This window comes from Mercenaria mercenaria, chromosome 7, assembly GCF_021730395.1.
Source record: "Mercenaria mercenaria strain notata chromosome 7, MADL_Memer_1, whole genome shotgun sequence".
Taxonomy (NCBI): Eukaryota; Metazoa; Mollusca; class Bivalvia; order Venerida; family Veneridae; genus Mercenaria; species Mercenaria mercenaria.
Genome location: NC_069367.1, coordinates 6,312,462 through 6,339,410, shown reverse-complemented (window position 1 = coordinate 6,339,410; position 26,949 = coordinate 6,312,462). Strand labels below are relative to the sequence as shown.

Sequence of the window (26,949 nt, the reverse complement as noted above, 5' to 3'; positions counted from 1 at the left end):
AATAAAATGTGTGAAAGGATCCTTTGTGAGCATAGAAGGCAACCAAACAACATAATGACAGACTGAGTCTGTTCATAAGAAGTAATGTAATGAGCAACTCCCCTCACGCCATCTAGACAACACAAAGCAACTAGAATAGCTCAGGAATATTCAGCAATACTAATAATGAATATAAAGGTACACTAATCATTTGAATAAAGCTTACACCTGGTAGAACATTGAATGTACCAGTTTGTTAAATGGTTAATATCAGCACGACATTTATACCATTTTCTTTTTCCCGAAGCTGGAAATCGAACCCTCAATATTTACAACAATTACTACTGTTCTGGAGACAAAATAACAAACACAAAATAATAATCCTTTAGTATGATTCTAAGGCCTTTATTTACAATAATTCATTTTTTCACGAAAAACATGTATGATTTCACAAAAAAAATCTTAATTGTTTACTTATCATCCCATGCAGGAGTTGGCACAGTCGTGAATTTTTTTTCAGTCACTTAGAACAAGAGTTTCTTTTCATGAAAGTTTTCTCTTAAATTTTCACCAAAACTATACGTGTAAAGCCCAATATAAAATGTGTACTGCCACTTAAATAACTGGAAGCTTTTAAACAGTTTAAATGTGTTGTTACTACATGGCATTTCATTATGAAAAGTATCGCATAGGCATACACAATAAATTCATACATTTAATAAAGTTCAGCGAATTTTATGAGTATATTCTACATTTGAAATAAATCCAAATATGTAAAAGTAGCGGATGAAGGACGTAGTATATCGTTGAGTAAAAAAGAAACTCGGCAATCGATTGATGGTTATACAAGTTTATATGGGATATTATGTTATGTTAAAGAAGACATAAGAATAAATATTCTAATAACATATAACCACCACAAGGTAATGACAATACTAATTATATCATAAAGGGACATTTTCATCTTATACAGTAGACAAAAAGTGTCTGATATTATGTTCTTTATTTGTCAAAATGATGTCTCTATGATTCTGCTTAAATATGTCATAAGTGTCTGAAATTAGTCCTTGATAAAATACAAAAACAACAACAACAAAAAAAAAACAAAGCAAAAAAGTCCAGGACATCTCGAATATAAATATCTGTGAGGTGTTGAGGATTACTCGAAAGAAAAAACATATCATCTTCAATTATACTCTCCATAATATAGCACTTAAAACTAAAGAAGCTGCTAAATACTTGGGCGTTACACTAAGTAAAGATCTCAGCTGGTCAAAACACATTGATAACATCACATCGAAAGCAAATAACTCACTTAGATTCATCAAAAGAAATGTCAAAACAAACAACAGAAAAGTAAAAGAAACAGCTTACTGTAAATACAACACCTATGTCCGCCCACATCTTGAATACTGTTCCTCTATATGGTATCCCTGGCAAAAATTGAACGAGTACAACGATCTGCAGCTCGATACGTTTGTAACAGCTATGGTCAGACAAGCAGTATCACCCAAATGATTAATGATTTCAAATGACAATCCCTTGAACAACGCCACATTAAAAATTCCCTTATTATAGTTTTTTTAGCTCACCTGTCACATAGTGACAAGGTGAGCTTTTGTGATTGCGCAGCGTCCGGCGTCCGTCGTCCGTGCGTCCGTCCGTCCGTGCGTGCGTGCGTGCGTAAACTTTTGCTTGTGACCACTCTAGAGGTCACATTTTTCATGGGATCTTTATTAAAGTTGGTCAGAATGTTCATCTGGATAATATCTAGGTCAAGTTCGAAACTGGGTCATGTGCGGTCAAAAACTAGGTCAGTAGGTCTAAAAATAGAAAAACCTTGTGACCTCTCCAGAGGCCATATTTTTCACAAGATCTTCATGAAAGTTGGTCTGAATGTTCACTTTGATGATATCTAGATTAAGTTTGAAACTGGATCACGTGCCATCAAAAACTAGATCAGTAGGTCAAATAAAAGAAAATCCTTGTGACCTCTCTGGAGGTCATATTTTTCATGGGATCTGCATAAAAATTGGTCAGAATGTTCATCTTGATGATATCTAGGTCAAGTTCGAAACTGGGTCACATCCGATCCAAAACTAGGTCAGTAGGTCAAATAATAGAAAAACCTTGTGACCTCTGTAGAGGCCCTATTTTTCATTGGATCTGCACGAAAATTGATCAGAATGTTCATCTTGATGATATCTAGGTCAAGTTTGAAACTGGGTCAACTGCGGTCAAAAACTAGGTCAGTAGGTCAAATGATAGAAAATCCTTGTGACCTCTCTAGAGGTCATACTTTTCATGGGATCTGCATGAAAGTTGGTCTGAATGTTCATCTTAATGATATCTAGGTCAAGTTCAAAACTGGGTCAACTGCGGTCCAAAACTAGGTCAGTAGGTCTAAAAATAGAAAATTCTTGTGACCTCCCTGGAGGTCATATTTTTCATGGGATCTGTATGAAAATTGGTCAGAATGTTCATCTTGATGATATATAGGTCAATTTCGAAACTGGGTCACGTGCGGTCAAAAACTAGGTCAGTAAGTCAAATAATAGAAAAACCTTGTGACCACTCTAGAGGCCATACTTTTCACAAGATCTTCATGAAAGTTGGTCTGAATGTTCATCTTGTTGATATCTAGGTCAAGTTCGAAACTGGGTCAACTGCGGTCCAAAACTAGGTCAGTAGGTCTAAAAATAGAAAATTCTTGTGACCTCCCTGGAGGTAATATTTTCATGGGATCTGTATGAAAATTGGTCAGAATGTTCGTCTTGATGATATGTAGGTCAAGTTCGAAACTGGGTCACGTGCGGTCAAAAACTAGGTCAGTAAGTCAAATAATAGAAAAACCTTGTGACCTCTGTAGAGGCCATATTTTTCATGGGATCTGCATGAAAATTGGTCAGAATGTTTATCTTGATAATATCTAGGTCAAGTTGTAAACTGGGTTGCATGCGTTCAAAAACTAGGTCAGTACGTCAGATAATAGAAAAACCTTATGACCACTCTAGAGGCCATAATTTTTATGGGATCTGCATGAAAGTTGGTCTGAATGTTCATCTTGATGATATCTAGGTCAAGTTTGAAACTGGGTCAACTGCGGTCAAAAACTAGGTCACTAGGTCTCAACATAGAAAGACCTTTTGACCTCTCTAGAGGCCATATTTTTCAATGGATCTTCATGAAAATTGGTCAGAATTTTTATCTTGATGATATCTAGGTCAAGTTCAGAAGTAGGTCACATGAGCTCAAAAACTAGGTCACTATGTCAAATAATAGGAAAAAACGACGTCATACTCAGTTCATGTGGGGGCAGGTGAGCGATTCAGGACCATCATGGTCCTCTTGTTTAAAATAAGGTACAGCCTTATTGCAGTTGACCATAACCACCTCACACCTACAAGGAACCAGAACTACTTGATCCCACAGTCTCACACGCAATACCATTCAATCTCTTTTTTTTCAAGAACAATATGTTTTTATCTTAGTATTTGTTATTCAATTTAACTTTATACCTAATGAGCTTGCTCATCTTTTAACAGTCTGTCCCAAACAAAGCGCCTCTCAGTTATAATCAGTATTGATTGTTGGGCAGTACATATACAATGTAGATGTAGATCTACAAATAAGTCATGTGATGAAATTCTTATAAAATTAGGTGATGGCATGTGATGGCATATATGTATAGTACAAATGTTATTGGCATTGCTGTATTTAATAGTTATTAGATACTGAGAAATCATTAATTTTCGTGGGGGCTAAATTTCGTGGATTTTGTGATTGAGTCAATCCACGAAATTTGATCCCAACAAAGATGTAAATTTCTATTAATTTTATGTTCAAAAGTTGAATTCCACGAATTCATATCCCCACGAAATTGCAGACAGTTGTTATACAATAAATCATTGTTTGTCGTCTAGATGCAAAAGAATATCGCTCGGGCTTCAACCTCTTGGAATCATTCCTTTGCATCTAAATTCCAAACAACTATTTTTTTCAACGACAATTTATTGTTTAGAATATATCGTTTTCTTAAATATAACATATGCTCAAAAAGCAGAAACATTTCTTGGCGTTCTCTGTCTGCTTTGATATTGTTAATGCTTGCACCAATTTAAGGTTTTAAGACAAGTGATTATTGTGTGTTAAAAATAACGAACAGCAGATTAGCTATTTTTCTTTAAGGGTATTATTCTGACTCGCAGCAAATGCATATTTATTTGTTTGATGAAGGTGTTTATACAATTTCGTACAGTCTATGTTAAAATTTGGACAGCAAATATGCCGAAATGTAAAACCTCTCTTCATTCTTTATATAAATATTTTTTCTTAGATAATGCTAACTTCATGTTGCATATGCCCTTTTGGGTGATTCTTTTCAGTTGATACAAACATTGTCAAATTATCAGGAGGGGTAGAATAACAAATCTGTTCTGTCAATATTGTATAATTCATGTGTAGTATTTTCAGTCATAACTAAGTTATGTATTTGGAGAGTGCTGCTTGTTCATGTCTGTCAAAAGCAGACTGATGTACGAAGTCACTAGATCATCCATCTTGCAGCCCTGAAAACGAAACAGTGGGTTATTATGACACCTGATATATATACAAAGTCAATGAATCAGCCGTCTTGTAACCTTGAACTACAAAATGTAGGTTAGTTTAGTAGCATCAGATTAATAAATGACGTCAAAAGAACTCCCCTTATGTAGCCATAAAAGTATAACTGTAGGTTAATTTGAGATTAAATTGATGAATAACGTTAATAGATCACCCCTTATGTAGCCATTAAAGTATAACTGTAGGTTAATTTGACAATATTAAATTGATGAATTAGGTCAATAGAGCATCCCTCTTGTAGCCCTCACAATAAAAACAGTTTTTATTTTTACTGTAGATCAGCAAGATCCCGTAGAAGCCGAAATGCATTCAATAACTACTCAAGGAACAGAAATTATTCGGTCATTATGCACTGAACATTTGACATACTGACCTCAAATCAATAAAAATGGGTCATTTACCATCAGTATCAAATTTGATCTAAACCAAAAAGCATTTTATAGTAATTTTGCCAAATAGTTCTACTTTTGGGGTCAATGTGACCTTGAACTTTGACTTTGATCTACTGATCTCAAAATCAATAGGGGCCATCTGCTGGTCATGATCATACTCCCTATGAGTTCTCGAGTTATCGTCCGAAAACCGTTTAACTGTTCCGGGCCACTGTGACCTTGACCTTTAAACAACTGACCGCAAAAACAATAGGGGTCATTTGCCAGTCATGACCAACCTTCCTATTAGGGTTCTTGAGTTTAGGCTCAACCGTTTTCAAGTAATTGTGTTTTTTTCGGGTCAATGTGACCGTGACCTTTGATCTACTGATCTCAAAATCAATAGGGGCCAGCTACTAGTTATGATCAACCTCCCTATTGAGTTCATGAGTTATCGGCCGGCAATTGTTTAACTATTACGGGTCACAGTGACCGTGGCCGTGATAGAGTTAATAACTGGAAACCGAATTGTCTACGGACCGACGGACCGACATCAGCAAAACAATATACCACTCCTTCTTCGAAGTGAGGCATAATAAGACAGCCAGCATGAATCAAAGTCGTATATTTTATTCACATTGCCGGCGCAAATTCTTTATCTATAATAGGTCCATAATGCTTTAGAGTTTACCTTAATCACTGATGAAACAGCTATCAAAATAGATTTTATGTGTACTTACATGGTTAAAAAAGCACTACTTTTAATATTGCACTTGAACTGTTATAGCCATGAAGGGAGATAATTAAATTCAATAGATTCAATAAAGCATTCTTGTATATTCAGCAATATTCAAACCTTTGACAAATGTTCAAGAAAGCAATTATTAGAGATCAGATGTAACAAGAATACGAATAGCTCAATGAAATATACCATTGAAGTTTCACAATGGAATTTGCTGCCCTTGAGTAACGTCCCTATCATGATACTGAAGTACGTGTTTCCGCTACTGCAATTTGATATTTCGGTGAATGGATGTGTAGCTAAGATATCCTAAAAGAAACTTTTTTTTTTCATTGATACAATTGTCATGGTTACCTTTCAAATAAAAATTCCGAATTTCACAGAAAAAGAACACTTTAATATCGGCTCCTTACCTTTTGTTTTGCAACAGAGAAGGAAGGAATTGAAAATATATTTATGCTTATACAACGTTCGTGTTACTTTATTTTGAGATATGCTAAACACAAATCCAGTACAAATACTACATGTACAAATTTAAGGTATGACCCACCTAATGGTGAATATTTTAATGTTCAAAACAACTGTATTCAGTGAGAGACTTGCATGCAAAATTTAAACAACTTTCACCGTACCGTGTTTTTATATTTCTCTATTTTTGATGGTATTTCCTCAAGCTTAAGGTAACTTGACATGGACAACCAAGATGGCGTCACGAAATTTGGGTTGGTTACATTATTTACTCCAATAGACGATATGCTGCTACAGAGGTCTAAAGATGCATTTTAATCATGTTATACACACATATACAGTTTTAAAAATGCATTTGATTTAAAAAATTATAAAATCAAATGTTCCGAAACTCAACATGAAAACTAGACAATTTTTATGCACACTTTGCGGAAAAATTATGTATCCAAACTGAAAATAATTAATATCCTCATATCTTTGAATATGTCCTTCAGGTGCTCCACCTATGAACAGAAGAACTTATCCACTGAGTTTTATGCTATTTGCGCTGACATTTCGTCAGTAAATTATAAATTTCAATATTTTTTGTTGCAAATAAACTCAAGAAAATGTGCTTTATCAATTACATTAAACATACATTAATTTAATATGGCCTAAGATCAACGCTTTCAATGAGATTTTCATGCAAGTCAGTGAAGGTTTGATATTGGGGGATATTCAAACAGTAGCAAACACATTTGAACTAGGACACAGATTGAAAAGATTGTAAACGTTTTATAAACTAAAAATACAAACACTGTAGAATTACTAAGAAATGAACACATCTCTCAAAACTCTCAATATGTGAGGATGTAAAGTGTCAGAAATAAGGACAAAGTAAACTTACGGGTACCTTGAATTTTTTAATGACTCTCGTACTTCAGGCAGGTTTCAACTTTTTAGGGTGTAAAATATAGAAATTTATAATTTACTGATGAAATTCGAGAGCAAATAGCATAAAACTCAGTGGATAAGTTCTTTTGTTCATAGGTGGAGCACCTGAAGGACATATACAAAGATATGAGGATATAAATTATTTTAAGTTTGGATACATAACTTTTCCGCAAAATGTGCACAAAGATTGACTAGTTTTCATGGTGAGTTTCAGAACGTTTGATTTTATAATTTTATAAATCAAATGATTTTTTACAATTGTATATGTGTGTATTAAATGTTTAAAATGCATCTTTAGACCTCTGTAGCAGCATATCTTCTGTAGGAGTAAATAATGTGACCAACCCTAAGTTCGTGACGCCATCTTGGTTGTCCATGTCAAGTTACCTAAGTAGAGACAAACTTCAAAGTAATTGCCACTGTCCAAAACGTTTGTAGATAATTCATTATAACAAATACAAACCACAAAATAAAACTGCGAATATAATTTTCAAACTCAATATTTTCAAAGATGTATCTGTTTCAGAGGTAAATTCAGTTTGAACATTAAAAAATCCATTAGGCCAGTATTTTTTATTTTCTGGTTTACGGGAGCGCCGACCCTATTTTTTGACAAGAAAAAAATAAAAATAAAAGTCATTTTCAGTACTTTTATTTTCGTTTTTCTCGCCGACCGCCCATAATTGCAACTGTCAAAAATAAAACGTTTAACTGTATGGTAGAGGTTTTGTTTGATCAAGATCACCAGACGCATGAAAAATTGTGGCCTCCCCGAATGTACATAACTGTGAGAAATTCAATAGTAAAAATATACAAGTTAACAAACAATAATCTTTGGAACAAGTTGGCAGAGATAATAAGTATTGTAAACAAATTCGATCTGAGTATAAATTACAGCAGGCAAAGCTCAACATTAGGAAAACACGTAAAACTACGAAAAATGACTGTTACTATCAATGCTATCCAGATTTTGAAAAATCTGGCGTATCAGATGAACGAGATTTGTTGTCTGTATATTATAATTGGACAACGCTCAAATTCATGCGGGACTGTCAGAAAAATACCACAACTGATAAAATGGAAAGAAACCAATGAAATGGCAAAATGGAAGAGCAAGTATCAACTTTCAAACACATGTTTTTACTTTGAAGTCTTGAGGGTCGGAGAAGAAAACTAACTAATACCACCTTTTTGTAGTTCTGTTCAAAACAAACTGCAATTAAAAAAAAGTGCAATTTCAATGTATAATGACACATGTCCCCTGCAATTGCTGGACAATGATACATGTGATAAAAAGTTCAAACTAGTCAACATAATTTGACGGTCGATGATCAGATTAATGGCTGTTTGATATTTGTGACGAGCAATCTAACCAAGTAGAGGTATTATTACGGACTCATAACTTACTAAGTCCGAGTCCAACTCAGTGAAGAGTCTTCTCCCCGAAACTGTTGTTTGAACATCAGCTGATAAGGCTGTTTATTTGTACACATTTAAGCAAAAAAAAAAAAAAAAAAAAAAAATCATATTGTTTCGGCTTGTCGTACAATATAGGTGGTATTAACAGTCGGCAAAATATAAAACAATATTCAAGCCAATGGAACATAACTAAAGCTACAACAATATTGACGTTGTTGGTTAAATTAAATGTACTGCATATGACGAAGCAGATTCCAAAAGCCAGTGTGCGTAATATTTATGTCTTGTGACTTTAAATATGGCATTATGCAAACAAGCTACATATAAAGAAAACAACAATATACCGAGATGATGATATATAAACCAGTCCAGAATAGTTCATTTGTGAGTGTGTATGCAATTTAAGCTTGCAAGCTTTGGGTTTCTATGGTGTACAAAAAAAGGTTTAAAAAAGTATCCTTTTGGACTTTTTTTTTTTATTTATTTGGTCCACTGCTCCAAATTGGAGTTTTTACTTTTATTTTTATATGCCCGCCCCCCCCCCCCCTCTCTCTCCTCCCCCCGCAACCATTTTTTTTAAAAATCTCCCGTAAACCAGAAGATAAAAAATGCTGGCCTTACCAAATGAAAATTCACATTTGTACAATAAATCGTTAATAAGTCTTGAAAAAGGTAAAAACGTACTACAAAGAAGGAATATAAGGAAACAAATGTCCAAGTGGGGCTTGAACCTATGCCCCTGAAAGAATTAAGTCAAAGTGGGTTTGTTGTAAGAAATGAATATCTTCAAAATGAGGTAAACAATGACATGTGTTTTACTTTTACAAGTTTATATAATGCTATGTCACGGGGACACTGAAAATTACATTCCTTGAGGCTGTGATAGGTGTGAAGTGGAATAAAAAAGAATTTCAAACCTTTGTTTGTGGATGAATGAGATTGATACCATTCTTGTTGATAGCCATTGTTATTTGTCCTGGGTAGTTGGGGTTTGTTGTTTGCTGGAAAATGAAAGTGAAACTGACACAGTGATATAGTGCATTTACAGTTGTTTATATCTGCTTATCGTTACAGTTTCTAATACATTTTGTATGTTAAATCCCGCAGCTGCTATCATTTTGTTAATAATCTGTACTTCATAATTAACCTATGTAATATATAATATGAACTATTTACGAATTTCGTATATAATTACTTGATAATCCTGGTGACATATAGGCCAAATGGGCCGGGTGCCTTATTTTAATTATATGCTATATAATTAAGTTTTATTTATGCACATTTCACAATTTAATAAATATCTTATCTAATGTAGTGCCCAGTTTAAAGAGTTTATATTTTGCGTTTAGATATTTGTATATTTCATAACTTGAATCTTGCAAAGTTAACGATGAATTTTGTGATAAATGTTTGATTAACTGATTCATTTGGGCTATTCTTGAGAAGTTAAATACCGTTTCATTTTCTTGCAAGTTCACTTACTTTGGATGAAAACTATTCCGATGTTCATACTATATAATGTATTTCATTAATCTTGAAAGTCCATTTCAAATCTTCGTATAAGAAAACCTTAATTATCATATTAATTTCCATGGAAATATACTGAAGTTCTTTAAGAAGCCACTATACATGTGACCTACCTTGACCTCGAAGAATGCAGAACCGAAAGTCGGCCACTGATAGACGACCTTGAGGAATTCAACTTTTGCATCTTCTTGTGACATACCAGAATAAGTATTGTACACACTGATGATTGCCTGAAACAAAAATAAACTGTACAAAACAAGGCAAGCAGCAAAAATGAACATATATACATGAGAAAGTAAAATCTATTCTCAGAATATATCCTAAAATGATATTTAAAAAAAAATATTGTTCCTGTTTTTTTTTGTGTTTTTTTTTTCAAGAAGCGTGAGAATAAGAGGATAACTCAAATATGAATGCATCTAGAATGTTATCTCGCCCAATAATGCGAGACTCACAAGGAAATTAAGATAATTGGGTAGATAAACTTGTTAGCTTCAAATTGATACCACACCCATTAAAATCCGTTCACTTTAGCTGTGTCTATCGCTCGCTAAACATTGCCTACTCGTGTATATTAATACAAAAATGGTTGGAAGAAGGTCAGCGTACGCCGTTGAAATACGGTCCTATATTAAGAATCGTTGTATTCTTGGCACAGGGTGTAAAGACATTTTTGATGAAATATGTTCTGTATATGGGCATAATGAAATGTCTTTTTCGACAGTTATTCGTTGGTTTAAGAAATTCAAATGTGGGTTAGTTTAAACAGAAGATGCACCACATGGCCATCGGCCGAAAACAGCAACGTCTGCCAAGATAGTTTCTAGAGTGAAAGAAATAGTTGCTATTGATGCAAGATACACCGCTAGGCAAATAGCTAGTATGGTTGGCATCTCTTTAGGAGCAGCTCATACAATTCTGAAACGTAATTTGAAAATGAGAAAGATCTGTGCTAGATGAATTTCCCATCTGTTGACAGATGAGCAGAAAAAGGCACGCGTGCAATGCGCAACATTGTTGCTTAAACAGTTTCCAAATTACAACGCACGGTCTTTCGCAAATGTCGTCACTGGTGACGAGAAATGGGTTCACTTTTTTGAGCCCAAATTAAAGATTCAGAACAAAATATGGACAACAAAGTCTGGCAAAAGACCATGCATTGCAAAGTGGACCATGAGTGTCAAGAAGGTAATGTAAGCCATATTATTCTCAACTCATGGTCCTGCCATTCAGGTTGCTGTACCCAAAAGCAAATCCGTAAATGCGAAGTTTTACAAGACTAAAAGTGACTTCTTTTTGTTCCCAAGGCTCAAAAATACCTTTCTGGACGAAAATGTGTGCAGCGCAAACACGTCGGTTCTGCAATATTCCAGTGTCTTCATAGTATACCTAGAAAATGCTATGAAAATGCTTTAAGGATTGGATTAGAAGACTGAAACTTTGCATATCTGTTAGAGGTGAATACTTCAAGGGGACCAAATAAAATTTTCATTGAAATCTATCAAGGATACATTTTTATGTGCTTAGATGCATTCGTATTTGAACAATCCTCGTAACATAGATTAGTCAACATTATTCCCTTTTTTGTTTTTTCGCAACACATTTTCCTAAAACAGACTTCACTTATGAGTAGCGATATATACCGATATTCAGGAAAAACATATCGGTGTTTTTTCTTGCATGCTAGGTATGTTTTTCCCGTGTTTTTGAACATATTGGATAACCTCGTTTTACACCCAAGGACTGAAGGATAAAATATATCTCTCGTGCTGTAGTTTATGAATGAATGTATTATTTCTTACGCTAATGTAATAAAATTCTGCTTAGAAATAATTTGTTTCATTTTATTTCTTCTATTATTTGAAGAATACGGTGTCAAGATAAATAATCTATCACTTGTAGATGGTGCGGATGGAAATATCTGGCTTTCGGGACTGTTATTTTTTTTTTTTGGCAACTCGACATAGCCTCTTTACCGCCTACACAGTGATCCTACAATCCAATATTTCAGTCTAACCTTCAACCTGTGAAAGAGTTTTATAATACATACACTCTTCCAGTCATCTTGCGACTCGGATTTTATCAGGTCAGCCGGGATAAGTTCTCCAGATAAACTACTGAAAAAAAAAAACAAATATGAATGAATTGGTTTATAGCATACAAACCTAATAGTAAATAAACAGGTATACCATTCAAGCGATGCTTTAGCGAGAAGTAAATTTTGAAACACACTGTTGTTCTTAAAAAGAAAAACTTACGAAACGTTCTGAAGATCATCTTCTTTTCGTTCACTAAATTCAGCACGATAAATAAGTCCAGCAAGCCTGGCAGCTTCTTCCCGGCTGCACTTGTGGTAGCCACGTAACAGATTGGACTTTTCCTGGTGATAATGGAAGATCAGATCGGCATTCAAATCATGTCCTGGTACAACATTCGTCCATAGTTTCTTCATAATGAAAAGTTGGTATGTAAACTGAGGAGGTGCACCTGAAAAATGAATATAAACTGAATAATGTGCATACCAATTTGCACAAAGTTTCTATATATTCATCACACTCTCCTTTCTATTCATATTAGCAAATAAACTAACAAAACAGAACAACACGGAAGAATTTGTTTTGGTTGGGTTTAATATCGCACCGACGGAAGAATTACGAACAAATAATGTATATACATGTACGATATGTTCAAAACTTTTAACACAAATCGTAATTTCGTGTTCAGTTTCTGATAAAAAATGCAAAAAATTCTACTGATCCACAATGTATTGAAAAAAAAAACAAACAAGGATGAATATCTAACAGGTAAAGCTTCGTTATAATGCAATCCCTCAAAGTGCAATCCACACTACGCGGACGTGCCCTAGACGCATAGACAATCATAAGCGAAAGCAAAATATAGACAAAGCAAACACAAGAGGACAAAACGAACAAATAAAGGAAATCGATGAGGCATTGCCTTGGGACGGTCAACGGCAAAACCAATACTGGGAAGCTTTACCCGGTATATGGTGTACTCTTAAGCTCACCCAACACCATCATGTTTATTAGTCACAATACAGTGTAAACGAAAGTAATACCCCGTCATATGACTCCTTGGTACATGCAATTTTAGCTGTAAGTATGGAATGTAAGACACTAAAAACGCTTATGTAAAATTACATGAAAAGGCAATCATTAAAGACAACGGAAAGAGTCCCTATTTTATTTCATAAACTAGTTCTAAATTTTCATAGCAAAAAGACGGCGTAAGTCGTTAGTAAATTGAATCGGTGTCAGTCGACCAAATCGTTCACCGAAGCTCGTATGGTGCTACTCTAAGATCAGAAGAATCGCGCATTTTTTAGAACATCTAACACCCATCATAGTGACACTTTATGAAGTTTCCGATTGACAAAACTAACTTATATCATTCTGTTTCCCTTGTCAAGAGCATCCGAATGTTGTTTTTGAAATTAATCTAGCGAAATAAATAAGCCATTTTTACTCCAGATACTTCAGTTTTTCATTAATTGTACGAAACAGCCCTTTGCTAAACAAAAAAGGAAATATAAAATATCTGAATCGTACAAAATGAAGGAGAGGTGTCCTTGTATTGTCTTTTCGACCATTATTACGTCGACCGACGTCAAAGAAGACTGGCAAGCACGCCACCTTAATTCACTCTATTCTTCGAATTGCGGTGCCATAGCAACGCATCTTAAAAAAGCTATCAAGGTTGAGGCCGATTTACGCATGCTCTTTTACAAGTAAATACTTACAACTTTTGTGAGTCTCGATGGCACAATGGTAGCACGCTTGCTTATTAAAGCGGATAGGTCTCCCCAAAGGGATAATTTTTCGCCGTATCAAACCTTTGCCAATAGAACCATATAACCTAATGGAAGGGGATACATAAAGGAATCCTTTTGCAACTTGAAACCCCTGCAACTTTCAAGGTACAAGGTAGAACATACTTAGAACATAGATCACGAAACTCCTGCTTTAAAAGGTGCATGACTTTTTGTTTAGAACATGTTTTGATCTAAATCTTTTTGTTACCTGAAAGTTTCATGCTTCAAGTATTTCAATTGGCTTAAGTTTTATTTTTCCAAGATGTTTCCAAGATTCTTTAACGGTTCCTTTAATCTATTACCTTTTAAAGCCTCGTAACTTTGTGACATCGCATTTTATGCAAGATATAACGTATAATTATGTTATGCATACGTGTAAATAATTATTAATTTACCTTCTGTACAATGTAGTGTAAGTATTCTGGAACTTATAATAATGGTGATTTTGCCCGAAAATTTAGAGGAAACATATTTTTGTTATTGCATCCTACATGTTGCACTTATTTCGTAATAGCATGGGCTCGCGGGCTCATTACGACAAAAATGCTGTTGATGGTAAAATAGTTCATTTTCTGGAGTGCAAAATTGTAAAAAGGCAATTTATGCGTGGAAAAGCACAATGTTTTATGCTACCCCTGAAAGTGATGTCAAATACCCTTAACCTTCAATGTGTCACCTATATATCGCTCATATCACTCATATATATACCTCCAAAAATAGGCGAAACTGGTATGAGTAGCCCAGTGGTTTTATTACCTATAACGTTCCTCGTCGTTAGAAATTATTCAAATATCAGTATACATTGTATTGTTAAAGAGCCACCCTTCGTTGGACTTCGGGTATTTTTGTTATTTTTCAGGCGTTTTTAAGTAGAAAAGTCAACAATTATATCAATATAAGGCATGAAATATGCACATCGGTTGTTTATGATCCGTGACGCCCATGACAATAAGATTTTGTTCAAATTTCAGTATAATATTGAAATATAGTCATTCCCCTGGATTTACGGGTTTTTTGTCACTTTTCAAGAGCTTTTAAGTAACACTTACTGAGTAATTATTATACCCCTTTATAACAGTCAAAGCCATTGCACAATATGTTAACTAAGTTTCTGTTACGATACCCGTCACGATTTATATATAAAATTGTAATGTGTTTTTAAAGAAGCCAGGGAAGCCAGGACCACTTCTTGGAAAAACAAACAAGGGCTGCAGTCGAATGACAGCCATATCTCCCGCCGATGCTATTTGAAAAAAGGGCCATATCTCCAGAACAGGTCGAGCAAATCCAAGATTTGTTTCTTCCTCCACAACTAAGCATTATAGTAGTAATCCCTGAAAGTTTTAATCGATTCAATCCTAAAATGAATGAATAATGAATGAGGAGTTGCGGTCACAAAAAATATAACTAGATTATATAGATAAGAAAAAAAGTAACAAAGTGTCATAACTCCCAAACAGGTGGAGCAAATACAAAATTCTTTTTAAAGACCAGAAAATATGATAACATTGAGATGAAGTCTTGATTACTAAAATGGAGGAAATTTTTGTGACTAGCCAGTTAGCTAGGTCTGTAGAGTACTCACCCTCTAAGCGAGGGATCCCAGATTCGAGACACTGACTTAATGCAGAAATTTCTCATTCCGTGATATCTACTAATTCCCAAAACAATAGGAGTCATTTACTGGCCACAAACAATCATATTATGAAGTTCCAACATTGTTAGACTAAGCATTTTCTAGTTACTGTACAAACAAATAGTTTAGCTTCCAACCAATGGACAGAGGCAAACAGACTGATAATGAGCAAAACAATATAACCCTCTTTTTCGAAGATTAACAATGGACAAAACAATATATAGCCCTCTTCTTCGAAGATTGTGGGAATAATAAAGTTCATCTACAACGCAGGTAGTTTATTGAACACAAATGATTCATTGAAATCTTTGCGGAGGTATATCATTTTGGTACGTTATTTTCCGTAAAAGATACGCTGTGACACTGACCGTTGGCCAAAAACAGAAATAACAAATTTAAAATAAAAATGAGAAAAGGTCATCTACAGAGTACCTGCAAAAATATTAGGGAGTTTGAAAACCCTCTCAACAAAACAGATCGGTAACCATTCACTGTTTAAATTACCTGTGACCAACGACATCTACATCGCCTTCTCCAAAATATATCATACTGACCACATGCGATTATCACTTGAAATGTAAAGGACATAATCACGAGCGTTCTTCAGAAATTGAAACTGTTTTCAGTCGTATAATTATTTTGACCTCGATCTTTTACCTGTTCATCATAAAACAGAACCACTGACCACAGGAACTCATAATTGGTATAAAAGGCACGGTGGCCTGGACTTTGGACCCATTGAATCAAAACGATAGGGGTTAATGACTATTCTTTGAAGTCTGCCAGCCGTAGACTTAAGCCAACTTCAGGTGATATGAAAACAGTTGCAGGTCTCAAAGGCACTGAAAGCCTGCCCTTTGATCTACTAATTTCACATCTACCGACCATATACAAGCATTATTAAAAACTTAATTTCCAGTGGCAAATGCATTTACTGGTATTTGTTTTATATCAAAAACTATTTTTTATGTAAAACTATCCTGGTTCATTGGCCTACTGAATCAAATGAACTAGAGGAATGATCTATGAACAACAGCAAATTATCAATGAAGACATGAGGAAAGCAGGCTTACATTCAGACACTGTTTATATTTATCCTTTGATAAACTTAAAACAAAGACCTTTAGAAGCTTTAATGTAGACATGGAATATCAACGCAAGATAAATAATTAGTGCAAGACAGGCTTAAATTCAAAAATGTTTGTTTGAGTTTATAACTTGATATACTTAAAACATAGACTTTCAGTGGATTTAATTTAGATATAGAAGATCTATCTTAAAGTAGACATGAACAAAGCAGGCCTACATTCAGACACTATTATCCAAGTTTATTACTTGATTTATTTAAAACATAGTCCATTAGTGGATTTAATTTAGAATTAGTTCATCGCCAGAAAATTAAATAGTACTTAAAATATGTATATGAACTAACCATCCCTGATAGGTCTACCTTTAGGCATCCAGTCTATCAAATGTCGTAGAAAATCGAAAACGAAATCATCCTCTGGAATACTCATCACTGAAATATATACAACGTGCTCAGGAAAAAGACATTTCTCAGCGCACATCTGTGTTTACACAACTGCATTTTGTAAAAGATAAAAGTGAATCAAAGTTTTTTTTTCAATATTCTAAGAAAACGTTTTTTCCTATTTCTCTATACAAAGAGTTTAGCTTTTAAAAATACTTTCTTTAACATGAGTTTGTGCCTAGGATGTTGTGCCATTAGCTAGTTTTGTGAAACTCTGGTAAAACAGGCATTGAAAACTGAGAAAACATACATGTCCATTAACCAATGTCAAAAAGCATTAAAATGCTTCGTTGAAAGGACATTTAGTTGTAGAATGAATGGACATTTTGAATGATTAAATTGCAATTTGAAAGTAACCTTTATCTGCCATCTTGACATATAAACTGAATCCCTCAGACGATTTAAGGTTTAACTTGTTGGTAATGTTGATACAGAGGTCTTTAGCTCTAGTGTTGCTTTCTATCTCAAACGTCTGCAAGAAAAAAAATAAACATACGTGTAAATCTATAACACAGTATACTGAAATTTTTCAATCATTTTAAAGCGACTAACCCACACATTGTGAATTGTAACCATTAAAATGATTTATTACTGAAAGGTTTCATATATTTACATAAAACATAATGGCTGACCAGTTTATAGTTTCAAGAATTACAGGAACATTCGAATTTTTGCAGTTTTTCTAATGTACTTTTATAACCGTTACAACGATTCATTTTGTTTACATTGATGAATATAGAACAAGACGCGACAGTAAGCAGATAGTTTTCGCGAAAGTTTAAACATTTTCACGAAAAGAATCTATTGTTCTAAGTGGAAAAAAATCCCGAAAGTGCCAACTACTGCATACGATAACAGATATGGAATGAACAGAAGTGAAAAAGGGAGTTTAAAAATACGTTGATTTTGTATACATTTCGCGAAAATGGACCAAACTTTCATGAAAAAACGGTAAAATTTTCGTGAAAATAAAATGTTTTCGAGATATTTTTACCGTTTTTCATGAAAGTTTAGTCCATTTTTGCGCAATTTATCTGGTTGTCTTATGCAGAAGTGGACACTAACACAATTTTTTCCACTTAATATTTGCAGTTCTTTTCGTGAAAAGCCTTTATATGTTTTCGCGAAAACTTTTTCTGTTTTTCGTGAAAACTCGATACATTTTCTCAAAACTTATCCGGTTATCGTATGCAAAAATATTTGCCACCATACTAGACACAAAACTGAATTATAGGCAGCGCATAGAAAGCGACTGGAAGTGAAAACAAAACAATAACATAAAATTAAGTCAAAACACAAAATTAAGGATTTACTCAGTGATTCCTCTTGGGCCGAGTGGGTACACTACTAAACCGTTTCGTTGGGAGTTTGTTCTCCATTTTTTTTTCAGCTTGCACTACATATTTTATATAACTTTCTTTTCTCTCTGGTATCTATAAATCAGTCATGTAAAGTGTAAGATTGATATTTTAAACTAACCCGTACAGTCTTGAAAATATCATCGGAAACTAAAAAAAAAAAATATAAAAAAATAAGACATTAGACCGTATTAAGGGTGGGGTGTATTTAGACATACTTATGTGTCAGTTGTGACATATAATTTTAGTGAACATGCTAGAACAGTTCAACTAGATTAACTAACTCGTTTTGTCATCTTTGAAAGCAATGAAGACAAAGCGAGTTAGTTGATCTAGTGAAGAAAAAACCAAAAGCAAAATCTAACGAGTCTAAGAACGAACTCACGACGAACAAGTATAATGCGAATGCCGTAACTGCAATAGGCCAACGAGAAATCACTGACTGCATTGTAATCGTACTAAGTATACTGGCTTTTCATTTCAAAACGTCACAAAAGTGTGCGAAACCTATACGTGTGCGCTCTTTTTAAAATCACGTGATATTTGCTGACGGGAATTCCGATTTTTTTTATAAACCGGGACACCCTTATCATAAATTGTAGACGGATGTTTTTATATGAGATGTGTTTGGAAAACAACAATTTTCAACAGACAGATTTTGATGAAAAATACATTGTAAGAACATCGATTATGCAGCAAATAGGTGAATAAAACAAACGTTTGAATTTTTAAAATCTGACACCACGATGTGTGTGTTAGTTGCTTTAATGATAAATATAAGAGGAGAAAGACTTCTTAATTACTAAAAAATGGAATCCGTATCATGACATTCATGTCCATAAACATTCAAAGGAAAAATAACTAAACTAAAATATCATTGGTCATATTAAATCATGTCCATTGTCATCTGGTACCTCATCCTCCAATTAGGCAGCGACAATATTTCCTAGTGCTACATTAATCATTGGCGTCAGAAATACCATTTTACCATAAAAATCACATGAGGTTTTTTTTTTATTTGATTGGTTTTTATTTCATAACCATTAAATCTCTTAAAAGACTAAACATTGTATAAAACGTAAATAAAAACTTTGACAAAATTTTTTTGATGGCTGCAGTCAATGCGTAGGAAATTGCAAAAACATTTGTCTAAGACATTAGGAAATGAAAACATCAAAATTAATCTGCAGTTTCACATTGTGGTAAGGTTGTTAGTATCGATATAAGCCAAACGGCCAATAGGAGAGAACAATTTTTTACACCGTTTGCGTATAGAATCAGAAATTTTTAATTTTTAATAACTATTTTGCTCATTGATGGATTTTCAAAATTCAAAAAAAAAATGAAATACTAACAATTTTCATATTTTTGTATCCAAAGAACTTTTTACAATGAATAACCGTTTTAAATGACACATAATTTTAAAAGCGGCGTAGTGATGTTCAAAACTTTTAGAAAAACAATGTAAATTAAGCGTTCATAATTAATTCATTTCTTTTCGAAATAACAATTTAAAAAAATCAATAAATTGCTTGTTTTATAACCTTTCCATTGATCAAAATATTATTGATGTAAATATGTATTTAAGAAAGCTTTGACCGTTAGAAAAACATCACTGTTTACAAAAAAACACGGACAATCGGCTTCTGCCCACCCAATCACTACTAGCATTTAGGAGTGACCTGTCGCTTTTATTAATAGATTTGAAAGGTTACTGGAATAAACCACTTCAGTAAAGGGGTACCCTACCTTTATATAGCTTATTTTTATAATAAATATTTAAATAACTGCCTCTTCGACAATTAGACGCCGTGGTGCAGTGGTAAGCGTGACGCCTCTAGAATCTAACTTTTGTGAGTTCGAATTCCAACGGAGATCAATATATATATATATATATATATATATATATATATATATATATATATATATATATATATATTACATTTAATTTTTTTTTTGTTTCATTTTATATTTTGGTAACATACATTTAAAACGATAATAATGTTAAAGATGTATTTGAATTGCATTACTTGTATCATTTTGCTATTTTCGCATATAACACAGGTTTTTCAAATATCTTTATGATTGTGAATTATTCAACATGGTTGACATAGCTCTTGACGATTTAGTCATTCAACTAGCTGATGACACTTATTAGGAGGAAACCGACAGCGAGTGTGAGGATGCTCGATTGGGCGCGTGTGTTTGAAATGTTTTGAATGTATTGAAATTGTATGAATGAAATTAAAAATGAAATTGAAATGATGAAATAAAATGAAATAAAAAAAAAAAACCTGAAAAATAAAATAAAACAAATTCAATCATAAAAAAGTCGTCTTGTGTGGGTTTCGAACCCGCAGCCTCTTAATCGCAAAAGTTAAATCACTAGCAAGATTTCTCAATTCTACCAACTAAACTATCAATGCTCAGTATTTGAAATATATTTATAGTTTTAAATAAGTCAAATATCTTTCAAACCCTTATTTAATAAATGGAACAGTCTGGAAAATCCAAGTCTAAAAATAAAAGCGACAGGTAACTCCTAATTGCTAATACTGTCTTATCAGTTCTAAAAATAGAAAATATACCGGGTTTGTATACAAACACGATCTCTCCTTTAAAGTCACACATTAAAACTTTATGTGAATAGATGTTTGAAAATACCTTAATATGCTTCGTTTACTTGCTTGTTGTTTTCAAGTAAAACTACATCATTTGCATACAATAAAATAGATACTAATAAACTTTGATAATGTGGCAGTTGAGTCCAATAAGTCCAGGGGTGTTCAAAGATAATCCGTCGTAGAACTATTGTAAAGCAAATATTGGATTTACCTGTGCACTATTGGAAAATAAACAGTGCCGATTGTATTGAGGTCAACTGCCACAATATCAAAGTTTATTAATAATATTTTCTCATTAAGGTACTTCTACACATTTGGGTCGAAATTTGTTCTACAATGTAGAGTTTGATTTAACTCCACTTTTTTCAAAACTTCAGAATAGATCTAGAAAATTCAGTAAATGAAAAGGATATACTGATCTGAAATGTTTGGACCTCACGCAATATTTCATAATGGGAGTCTATGGGAAAATGTTAACTTTTATAACAATAGAAATTTTTCTACAATGTAGATATTAATGAAACTTTTCACAGTTGTAAATAAAAAATGGCCTATAATTTGATGGAATAAAATTTATAGGTCCGTGTATTTAATTTTGAGATATTTGACCATGATTAAAGGAAACCGGACATTTCACGTTAATTTTAAACATTATTTTGACTTTAGAAATACTGCAACAGTGCCTTTGTTGTATATTTGCTCACAGGTTTCGATTAATTTATAAACTGATTTTCTTTTCCGTACGCCGAAACCAGGTTTTATAATTCTACGTTTTCCGGTTAAATGACGTTACGCCATCACTTCCGGTTTTTCAAACGTGCAGAACTACCTTAAATCATTTTTAATGTGTATATCAGTCAAACACCCAAATAGTCTAAAAGTGAACATTGTCTGCAGATCCAGGAATGTCAACTTACTATTTATGCATAAGGAATATCCTTAATCTTACGTTTAGCAACATAGTCCTATCCAGTATCTATTTATGTTTTATCCCAAACTTTTAAAATATTCTAATTTCAAAAAATCAAAAATGTCTGTTATCCCTTTAACACCACTCTTTAAACACAGTTCGATCTAATTTGAACAAAATATTAAGCTGGTTTTAGAAGTTTAAAATGTAAATAAATCTTTCTTATCTACTTTTTGTCCAAAATACTGTAAGATTATCATTTTGCCGAAGTCATCAAAGCGAATACGAGCTATTCTTGACAGTACACTTAAACGATTGTTATTAAATACCATGTGAATAGCTGAATCGAGATTTTCTTTTACAATTGAAAATTTCTTAACGACTACCAGTATTATTTATAAGCCTTTCAGTTATCTCACCGAATTGATATTTTTTTCTTATTTAAAGAGCTAGGTTGTGTCGCTGTCTTAACTGGTTTCATAATACAAGTATGACTGCATACACAAACAACGCCGCAGACTGGTGAGTGCAATAGGTTTTCCTATTCTTCAAATAGGCGCGAAAAAAAATAAGTATTTTTATATAAATATATAACTGTTGTTTTCTGTCCTATGTTTAATACATGAGTAAGGTAGCACAGGTGGACCATACTGTAACAGTATTATTTAAAAGAAGGAAGTAATGCGTGATATCTTTTCGGGTAAGATAATTTCAAAACTAGAACGGCTAAACTTTAAGTATCGAAAAGCCATGGCCTACAGCCTCTATAGTGATTTTTTCAATTCTGTCCTGCAGGTCATAACATCATATATAGACTGCATTTTCGTGTCCCGAGGACATGGAAATATATCATACTTCATTTGAGTCATCTGGGAAACAGACTTCATGTAAGATCTGTGTTGTCTTGTTTTGTATTGCCTCAACCTCTACCTGGTGAGGAGGATATTTTCTTGGTCCATTTCTGGAAAATTATTCAAGAATTAATTAGTATCTATAAAAGTTAGAATATCGGATAGGAAGATGTCAAGGTCAGCAAAGACGACATGACAACATATTTAATGAGTTTTACTTAATATTACTTTCTTGACAGGAAGAAGTTTCATTTTCTTCGACTTCACAACATAAAATTATTGACAAACACTAATGCTATGTTACCTTAGTGTTTTCTGTAGTCTTTGTATACAGTCCTGTGCAATTTGGCTTCTACCTGACCTCAAAAATGAAGTCACTTCTTTAAGCAGTTTTGTTGATGGAGCAAAACATCCAGTAACCAACCACATCAACTCCCAGCCTTTTTCTGTACTAACACTTTAAACATAATACGTAAGTATTAAAGGAATAGTAAATATCACATCTTAAGGTAGTTCTGCACGTTTGATAAACCGGAAGTGATGGCGTAACGCCATTTTTCAGGAAAACGTAGAATAAAGACTGGATTCGGCGTACGGAACAGAAAATCATTTTATGAATTAATTGCAACATGTGAGTAAATTTATTACAATGGCACTGTTGCTATATTGTAAAGTCAAAATATGATATTAAAACACATCACTCGTTAAATAATTCAAAATAACGTCTTAAAATTAGCGTGAAATGTCCGGTTTACTTTAATCATGGTCAAATATCTCAAAAATTAGAACACGGACCTATATATTTTATTTCATCAAATTACAGGCCATGTCTTTATTTACAACTGTGAGAAGTTTCATCAAAATCTACATTGTAGAAAAATTTCTATTCACGAAAATGTTATGAAAGTTATGATTTTCCCATAGACTCCCATTATGAAATATTGCGTGAGGTCCCTATTTTTCAAATCAGTCTAGCAAAAATTCAAGCACACGACCCTATCTTTTTTATTTCCTTAATTTTCTAGGTATATTCTGAAGTTTTGAAAAATCAGTGTTTAATCAAATTCTACATTGTAGAAATAATTTCGATCCAAACGTGCAGAACTACCTTAATAACTAAGGATTAGGATCCAACAGTGGAAGTAACGTTCTTTATTTAACTAGAACATATTATCAGTCAAGGCTATGTAACCAATTACGCCAAGACTGCGACAAAACAATTCCAATCTCTTTCATAAACTCATTTTTAGCTGTTTTAATTTTTAAGAAACGAGTGATTGAGGATCATTGAATTTGCATATAATTTTCTATGTTAAAGTAAAACAAAACAACAACAACAACAATAGAACACTGACAGGCTTTCAAATCCAGCTCCTGATTCCTGGTAAGTAGTGCGAGACTTTGTCCTTTTTTGCTATCAAGCGGACACAATACGTATTATATGACTACTTAAAATATCTTTCATAATCGTCTGAGTATTTTGGCATTAATATTATCCAGCATCGCTAATACTGACCTATTCATGTTGTCTGTTAATTGTTTAATAACCTGACAGTAGATTTCATCTCTCAACATTTCCTAGTAATAAAGGGTATCAAATTTGTTACAAATAAATAACAAAACTGCAAACCCTGGCATAAAATATAGAGTAATAAAGTTAAAAAAATTCTTACGTAAATTGATAAAAGTATGACAGAATACAACTTATTATAAGCTGGTGCTAGGGTTATTTCAAAGTTAATTACATCTCAATAACAAATTCAAGTAAACAAAACAAAATGACATTATTTTGATTGGTTACGTTCCCTGCTTCAATAGAAACATTTTAGATATTTTCACAAATACAAAACAATAAACTCCGGACTTCTGACGGCATGCACCCAAGTTGCATGAGAAGTCTCAATTAATTATGGGTTGTAGTTAAAATATATGATACTTTTAAAAGTTATTAAAATACTATGAAATTTTACAGCCTGAGTCTAAATCTTAGACGTAGAACACTGATATATTTGGCGCATAGTCGCACTTTTAGGAACAGCAATATTTGGCCTCTTTCAGCTAATTAAAATGTAGCATTACGTCAATAATAGACAAATTGTTTATATTTAAGCATTACTTACAGTTTTGATTGCCGCTTCAAAGATTTGATCTGTGAGCTTATTGGCAACTTGATATCGTTTTGATGGATGATCGCCCATATACTTTAGAATAGGTAAATAATATCAAGGACAAATAAAATGTTTCATTGAGACTATTACTTGTCTAGAATTTAAAGTTTTCAGTTCAACACCATTTCTAAAACAGTACTCGTTAATGGAAGCAAACATATTACAATCTTAAACCTTAAGGCTTACCCGTTTTCTTTAAGAACCCCTTTCCCTCATGAAATACAAGGGACAGAGAAGAAAATGACTGTATTATGTTATTGTTATCTAAATCTCATTATCCATTTAAATGGGCGTGGAAAGAGCTTGTTTAGGCTTTTAAGTCGTCGACACTATTTATAGCATACAGTTTCGCAGCATTAGTCATTTGGCTGTTTGGGTATCCTATGTCAAAAGCAGGTAGATAAGTGTTTTGCGCTAAGTACTGAGCTAGCTGGGAACACAAGTGAAAAGAGAAAAGAGGGAATATAACCATGTTCATTGCAAGAGTCAATATGACAAAAGGACTTGGTTTTCAAAACATGCTGCCATCGACATAATATGTTGAACTCCTCTTCAGCATGCTGATTTATCACGGTTGATAAATTCAAACTAAACAATACAAATTAATCCTGCTACATATAAAGGATATCGAGAAAGCACATGCATGCCTCTTGACTGAATTCTTCATGTCCATGTAATTTCTTCAACAAAGGTTGTTTCAACGGTTCTTTGGAGTATTTCCACAGTTCAACCGTCTTAACTCGTCTGATTTGTAAGAATGGTTTTGTCTTTTTTGGTAGAGGTCTAAAGACAAACAAATAAATATTCATTTTCAGCATTAAAGAATGACATTGCGACAATATAAATTCATGTTCATCATAGTACCGACAGTCGGTTATGGTTTCACTTTTTTATAAAGCCTTTGTCTGGTACTGAATTTTATCATGTGGGTAAGCCACATGTAAGCATATGTAAGCGACTTCTGGGTTTTCATCTGCCTCTATATATGAACTAAATTGTATCGGGTGATTTATAAATTATTATACCAAACGCAAATTTAAATATCCAAGCTTTACTTTAAAGCAAGACCCTAAATGCCATTGCTCATAGAACAGTATTCTTTCACAAATCAAATGGAGAACGTTCTCAATAAAAATCGGCATCCATTTGTTTTGAAATATAAGAGGTGATTGTCAATATTATGTTAGCCTTGTTAGCTCAAAAGTTATGCAGGCTCTCTTATCAGTTTATATGAAAGATAAAATATAAGTTATATTCTAGGTGGTTAGAACGTACAATAATAGATGGCAGTAATATATCAATAAAATATGTTTCATTTGATGTTTCCGAAACATTTTTAATTACTAATATTGATCAATTCACGATATTCTAATATAGAACTATTTAATTATCACAGCAATAGTTTATATGTACCGTGTGTCCACCAAAAAGACCTTCGGCTCAGTGTTGTTATGATTTGTGGGTCTTTTGGATCAAACAGTCCATTCAAAGAAGTTTTGAGCGCGTCTACACTTGTACAACCGCGGTTATGGAAGATTACGTTTTGGAACCTGGCTTAACATACTAAGTACACATCCTTGATTTACCCGCCACAACTTCTCCTTCCCATATTCTTTACCCATATCCCAATTGTTTAGCTTTCATGTAATTAAAATATACTTATTGATGAATATTTAAGGCAACTCGTCTACTACAAACACAAACACAGTTTTTCTTTCTCGCGGGCCAACGAGGTGATGTGTAGCTCTTGCTACTTTTGCCATGCTTTGGCTTTCATGAAATAAACCTTTATCTTTCTATTTTTAGAAGTTCCCCTTTAGCCGGCGCTAGGCACCTTGATGACTTTTGCACTTTTAATACCTCTCTCCACTTGGTTGTGTTCGATGTATCCCAAGGTTCGTCTTATAAATTCATTTAACAATCACAACAGCAGTCTTTAAGTGCCATTTAGTAACAATAAAATGTCAAACCTGTCCG

At 33.4% G+C, this 26,949-nt stretch overlaps 2 protein-coding genes across 4 annotated transcripts in view; one reads left to right on the top strand and one right to left on the bottom strand.

Annotated features, from left to right (window-relative positions):
• The window catches only part of LOC123565757 (carbohydrate sulfotransferase 15-like), a 245,009-nt gene that overhangs the window by 134,723 nt on the left and 83,337 nt on the right, over window positions 1–26,949 (top strand). The gene's annotated exons all lie outside the window — the stretch shown is intronic.
• LOC128546011 (myosin-VIIa-like) lies at window positions 3,328–26,315 on the bottom strand. Of its 2 annotated transcripts, none has more exons than XM_053547438.1 (13): window positions 25,601–26,315; window positions 24,925–25,016; window positions 24,321–24,382; window positions 23,109–23,261; window positions 22,809–22,914; window positions 17,419–17,533; window positions 16,963–17,049; window positions 12,321–12,549; window positions 12,113–12,179; window positions 10,176–10,292; window positions 9,453–9,536; window positions 5,905–6,024; window positions 3,328–4,547 (listed from the first exon to the last, which is right to left on the bottom strand). In XM_053547438.1, exons 1-13 carry the CDS (start codon window positions 25,788–25,790, stop codon window positions 4,464–4,466), a joined length of 1,506 nt encoding a protein of 501 aa, XP_053403413.1. In that variant the 5' UTR covers window positions 25,791–26,315; the 3' UTR covers window positions 3,328–4,463. The 2 variants fall into 2 exon arrangements, with proteins under 2 accessions (XP_053403413.1, XP_053403414.1); XM_053547439.1 differs by having other exon boundaries at window positions 16,981–17,049; window positions 25,601–26,305.